The sequence below is a fragment of the Phacochoerus africanus genome, chromosome 8 (genome assembly GCF_016906955.1).
Source record: "Phacochoerus africanus isolate WHEZ1 chromosome 8, ROS_Pafr_v1, whole genome shotgun sequence".
Taxonomy (NCBI): domain Eukaryota; kingdom Metazoa; phylum Chordata; class Mammalia; order Artiodactyla; family Suidae; genus Phacochoerus; species Phacochoerus africanus.
Genome location: NC_062551.1, coordinates 63,382,057 through 63,388,082, shown reverse-complemented (window position 1 = coordinate 63,388,082; position 6,026 = coordinate 63,382,057). Strand labels below are relative to the sequence as shown.

At 69.2% G+C, this 6,026-nt stretch overlaps 1 protein-coding gene across 2 annotated transcripts; it reads left to right on the top strand.

Annotated features, from left to right (window-relative positions):
- Positions 1 to 452: 452 nt before the first annotated feature.
- Positions 453 to 5,969, top strand: TMEM240 (transmembrane protein 240). 2 transcript variants are annotated; one of them, XM_047791074.1, is made up of 4 exons: positions 453 to 579; positions 795 to 901; positions 4,803 to 5,170; positions 5,263 to 5,969. In XM_047791074.1, the coding sequence occupies exons 1-4, from the start codon at positions 523 to 525 to the stop codon at positions 5,409 to 5,411; spliced, it is 681 nt and encodes a 226-aa protein (XP_047647030.1). In that variant the 5' UTR covers positions 453 to 522; the 3' UTR covers positions 5,412 to 5,969. The 2 variants fall into 2 exon arrangements, with proteins under 2 accessions (XP_047647030.1, XP_047647031.1); XM_047791075.1 differs by having other exon boundaries at positions 454 to 579; positions 4,962 to 5,170.
- Positions 5,970 to 6,026: the final 57 nt, after the last annotated feature.

Below are 6,026 nucleotides of genomic sequence, written 5' to 3'. Positions count from 1 at the left end.
CGGGATCGCCCCAGAGCCTCGGGCCGCGGCCCCGCGTGGTCCAGGGGCGCTGGGCAGGCAGCCAGGGCCGGGGCGGGCCGGATGGGGGCGAGCGGGCCCTGCGGCCCCCGGGGAGGGGGGGTCCGGACGGTCGTCGCTGCGGGGGAGGAAGAAGGGCGGAGCCGCGGCAAGCAAGGGGCGGGAGACGCGGCTCCCGGAAGAGGGGCGGGGACGGCAGGAACGAGGAAGCGCGCAGGGGGGGAGGGGGCCGGAGCCGCGCCGCGCGCAGGGCGGGAGGCAGGGCCGAGGGCGGAGCGGAGCGCGGCGGGCGCGGCGAGCGCGCGGGCCGGGCGGCCGAGGACCCCGGGAGCGCCGCGTCCCCTGCCCCGCGCCGGCCCCGCACCTCCTCCCCGGCCGGCGGCGGCGGCGGTGGGTGCGCGGCAGGCTGACCTCTGCGGAGGCGGCGGGGGCTCCGCATCGGGCCGGGGCCGGGGGGGCGCCGGGGCCGGGGGGCGGCGCTCCGGCCCGGCCCGGCCCCGCCCGATGTCCATGAGTGCGAACACCATGATCTTCATGATTCTGGGGGCGTCGATCGTGATGGTGAGCGGAGGGGCTTCCCGCGCGCCCGCTCCCCGCACCCGCTCCCGCCTCCCGCGCCCGGCGCCGCCTCCCCCTCCCGCGCCTTGTTTACCGGCCCGCGCGGCCTGCATTCCCCCAGCCCCGCGCCCCGGCGCTCCCCCGGCCCCAGCGCGCCGGCCTCCGCCCGGGGGCCCCGGCCCGGCTGCTCAGCGCTGACCGGTCATGGGCTCTTCCAGGCCATCGCGTGCTTGATGGACATGAACGCGCTGCTGGACCGATTCCACAACTACATCCTCCCGCACCTGCGGGGCGAGGACCGCGTCTGCCACTGCGACTGCGGCCGGTGAGTCTGCGCCCGGGGGGCACGCGCGTGACCACGCATGTGGGGCGGAGGTGGGGCCCGCTGGGGCGGCCAGGCCGCAGGCCCCGCTAGGCCTGGCCCGCGGGGGCTGCCCTGCCGGGCTGGGGGGGGGGGGCTGGCGCCAGGCCCAGTGGGGGGAGAGCCGAGCGGCCTCCAGCCCCCACAGAGGTGCTCCGGGAGGGGGAGCACTCGCCGGGCCGTGAGGCCCCCTCGGCAATGGTCTCTGGAGAATGAACCGGCCGCAGGGCGAGGGGCGGAATGGGTCCAGGGCCTCCTGGTCCAGGGCCCGGAAGCCAGGAGAGCAGCAGCCCAGCCTGGTGTCCCGGGAGGGATGCTGCGCTCCGCTGAGCCCACAGAGGACGGCCGTCCTCCTCCCTGGGCCCTGAGCTGTGTCGGTGAACTTTCCTGGGCGCCAGGTAGGGGGAGGCATGGAAGGTCAAGGTGGGCAGGGCCTACCTTGAGGGCATCGGGCCCAACCGCCCAACCCCCTCGCCGGACCTGGGAGGAACTGAGGCAGGGGGTGGAGCTTGCTCAAGGTCAGGCAGAGGGAGGGGAGAGCCCAGGCCCCTACACCCTTCTTGTGACCCCCCATTCTGTGCACATGTAGTGATGGAGTCTTCCTGGCCATGCATGTTTGTACGTCCATGTATGAAATAAACATCTTCTCATGAGACACGCATGTGTGTACCGTCTGTGCCTGTACATGTGCACACACGTGGCCCCCGCTCCCCCCGCAGGTGCGGCGCTCCGGGGCTGTGACAGCCGACGGGCTGTCTGAGCACGCAGCCGGCGGGGAACGTGTGTTCTTGACCCTGCCGCGGACCCTTGCTCCAGGGACATGTGTGCACACGTGGTGGCGTGGGGTGTGTGTGAGCCACGGGACGGTTTCATGCCTCACGAAGCATGCTCCATGCCTGTGTGTGCAGACTGGGGGGTGAAGCAGAACCCAGGCAGTGGGGCAGGTGGCAACAGGAGTGTGAGCGACTCTTGTGTTTGTCGGCTGAGAATCTCCAAGAGTTTGTGGGGGGGATCGGAGTTCCCGGCTGGTGTGCACGGCCCGAGGCAAAGGAAGGAAGGCAGGAGGTCAGCTCCTTGCTTTCCTGGGCCCACCTGGACTGGGGCGCAAGTGGGGGGTCCTGAGACCCCCCGGGAGAGACGGGCGGTGTGCATGGCCCGGGCCCAGGCGCGTACTCTGTAAACGGTAGCAGGGTGCCTTCCACGAACAGGCCTGTGACCTCACACTGAGGGTCCGGCTGGACAGACAGCGTGTGCTGTCAGAGTGTGTTTGCTCAGGGTGTGCGTATGTGTCATGGCAGTGTCCAGAGTACACGTGGCTGGTGTAAAACAAGTGCCCACTGAGCATGAGCCGCAGCGAGACCTGCGTGCCCAGCTCACACAGACACGGACACAGGACCGAAGCGAGCCACGCCTGCTGTCGGCCTGGAGCCTCCCAGGGTGTGTGTGTCCACGTGCACGTGTCTTGTACACATCAGTGATACAGGATGTGTAAATTCAGTGTTTAGAGGATTCTCGTATACTGCCATGTACGTGTACGCATGGTACATGGGTGCCGCACAGTATACAGCTCTATGTGCTCCCGGGGCGCCGTGACGGTCTGCGGGGTACAGGCTTGCACCCGCGGTGTCTGTGGACAGACCACGCACACGCCTGGCTGCAATGGACTCTACCCGTGTGACAGCCTGTGGGTGGAGGAGGCGCACACACGCACATGCCTCCTCCATGTCCACACGCAGAATCCGACATGGAGGAGCCGTGTGTGAACGCTGCGGGCTGCCAGCGGGCGCACGCCCGTGCCTGTGCCACCGTGCCCACAGAGTTGGCGGCTGTGTGCAGAGCCTCGTGCATGTGCCCCTACATGTGACCATGTGACCCATGCCGTGCTCGTGTCCCGGCAAGCGTGCACACGCACACATGTGGAGCTCGCGGGCCGCGTCCATGGTATACACGCCCCGTCCTGTGCATGTGGCCGGCGTGTATACACAACATGCGTCCGACGTCAGGCAGACACATGCAGCATGCGTGGCCCAGGAGGGACACATGTACACATCACGGAAATACGTGTGCACGTGGGTGACCTGAGCCCCTGCCCCCAGGGGCCTGCCTGACTTGGAGGAGGGCAAGGGGCAGGGAGGAGCAGCTGATGCCGGCCCTGTGATCCGGGCACAGGCCATGACCTTTGACCCCCTGGAGGGCCCAAGGGGCGCCCCCCACCCCCCGCCGCCCCTGGCAGTTGGGGCCCTGGCCCCCTACTCTCAAGAGCATTTCTGGCTCCCTCGGCAACTCTGCTCTGTCCTGAGGAGGCCGCTGTTGGCGTCTGGAGGCTGGGGAGGCAGGAGACAGCTGCGATGCCCATTACCAGCTGCTGCCCAGGGTGACAAAGGGCCTCCTCTCCTGGGCGCTGCCGCGTTCTGGGCCGCAATCAACAGTCCGCCGCCTCTTACTGACGGTTGATAACGACTGTTGGGGGCTGTGACCGGACAAGCTACGGCTGCCTAACCCAGGTCTGGTGGCCCCTGCTCCGGGGGACTGTGGTGGCACAGGGCCCCACGACCAGGACCGGTCACGCCCCAGACAAGCTGAGAAGGATGATCTCTGGGAGTCCCAGGAGCAGGATGGGGTGTGAGAAGAGGCCTTCTTGCCGCCACCCCACTGGGCTGGCTTTGGAGCCCCTGACCCCCGGGAGGAAGGCACCGTGTCACCCCTGCTGGCACAAGGACATCGGAGAGGGGCAGGCAGCGGGGGCTCAGGGTCAGGGACGACCTGGGGGGTTTGCATTTTTGAGGAGGTCCCTGGGGGGGGGAAGGTGCACAGAGCCTGTCCTGTGGCGAGGTGGGGACAGGGACCCATCTCAGCTGAAGGCCAGGCCGAGTTGACATCTGAGGGGAAGCTGGGGAGAAGCGGGCTTGGGGAGGGAGGAGCTATTTTTAGGTGCAAGTTTGAGGTGTCTGTGGATCCCACGTGGAGACGCCATGCAGGCAGCTGGAGCTTGAGCAGACGTGGGGGGCGGTGGGTAGTGGGGACTAGGTGGGGCCGGAGAGTAGGAGAAGTCAGCTGGAGGGGCTCCATAGGAAGGGAGCCCAAAAGGAGGGCCCCAGGGTTGCTCCTGCACTGTGGGGCAGGAGAAGGAGCCACAGCTGATGAGGGGACAGGGGGCTAAGGGTGCCTTGAGCTTCCAGGGCCAGCAGCTCTGTCCCTGCCTCTCCCATTGGGGGGGGGGGGGGCGGGGCTGGGGCCGGTGGCAAGGAGCCCAGAGTCTGTTGTCCTCGGGCGTGGTCCTGGGCAGGACCCCCCACCCACCCACCCCCCAGGATCAGAGGGCCCAGAGGGCTTCCTGAGGCTGGAGGGAGCCTGTGGGGAGGGTTCAGAGGGCAGGTGAGGGCCTCGCGGATTCAGAGGCCTCCGCCCTGGAAGTTGCGTGAGGGGAGGCTGAAGGGCATGGGCCTCAGTAGGGCAGATCTGTGCAGGGCACGGTGGAGGGGGTGCCCCAGATATCCAGCACAGAGAATTGGGGCCGGGGGCTTCCTGCAAGGGATGGAGGAGCAACAGGAGAAGGAAGACCAGAGGCCCAGGGCAGGGCTCATCCCATGTGGTTTTCCTGGAGGGGAAGGTGAGGAAGGGGCCAGCAGGCAGCCTCCCAGAGCCAGCAGGGCTCTGTGGGCACAGGCTGCAGGGGGCCCTGCCTGGGCCCTCACACTGGAACGCCCCGTCCACCTGCACTGTCTTCCTGTGACCTTGTCAGGGTCGCCTCTGAGCCCCGGGCTGGGCAGAGGAGGGAGGAGGGTGACATGGGAGCAGATCCACCCTGGCCACCGCTGGTCTTCACACTGGCCACTGACCCGGCACACTCCCACCTTCTGGGCAGCCTCCCGCCTGGTGACCTGGGTCCTGGTGAGCCCCTGCCCGACCTCGGCTCCCCACGAGGGCTGCTTCAAAGGACCCCAGCAGGCCAGCGGGTGCGGCCTACTGCGGGGGTCCCTGCCCATCCCGCGGGACAGGTGCCAGCCCGCCCTGCCGCCCCCAGGCACCACGTCCACTACGTGATCCCGTACGACGGGGACCAGTCTGTGGTGGACGCCTCGGAGAACTACTTCGTGACAGACAACGTCACCAAGCAGGAGATCGACCTCATGCTGGGGCTGCTGCTCGGCTTCTGCATCAGCTGGTTCCTGGTGTGGATGGATGGCGTCCTGCACTGCGCGGTGCGCGCCTGGAGGGCCGGCCGGCGCTACGGTGAGTGGCGGCCCAGGGACCCCGGGTCCGCGCCCCGCCCACACCCCGACCCCGCCCCCCTACCCCCCCTGACCGCGCCCCCCGCCCGGCAGATGGCTCGTGGACCTGGCTGCCCAAGCTGTGCAGCCTGCGGGAGCTGGGCCGGCGGCCGCACAGGCCCTTCGAGGAGGCGGCCGGGAACATGGTGCACGTGAAGCAGAAACTCTATCACAACGGCCACCCGAGCCCGCGGCACCTCTGAGCCGCATGCAGGACTCGCGGGGCCGCCTGCCACCGCGCCCACGCTCACGGGACTGGACGGCCGGCCCCGGCCAGGGCGCTCGGGCCGTCGGGCGCGTCCGGCGGAAGGTGCTGTCTCCTCTTCTTTTTATAAAGGGGGTCGGGTTGGGGCGGGGGCGCGAGGCGGCGGCACTGGGGGCGCGGGCGGGGCCGCGCGCCCCGTCTGGGACAATGTCTGCCGCTTGAAACCGGCGGTGGCCTCCTGCGCGCCCGCGTCTGTCTCTCTGTCCCTCCGTCTGGTTCAGGGAGCCAGTGCTGCCGGAGGGGGAGTGCGGCCGGGAAGCGGGGGGCCGAGCCCCGGCGCGCCCACGTCTGCACACGGGAGCACGTGCATGAGACGTGTGCTTCCGCGGGCTGCAGTGGGGGCGCGGAGTCAGGCTCTGGGGGAGGCCCCAGCCCAGCAATAAGGCCCCCGAGCCCCGCTGCGGCGAGTGCGGCCACCCTGCCCAGGGAATCCCCGGTCGGGCGCCTCACTGTGACTCCCACCCCTGCTGGTCAGTAAATTCTCCAGAAAGCTCCAGCCTCTGCCTCTTTTTTTCTGACCCCGTGACCCCGCCAAGGGCCACCCCCGCATCAG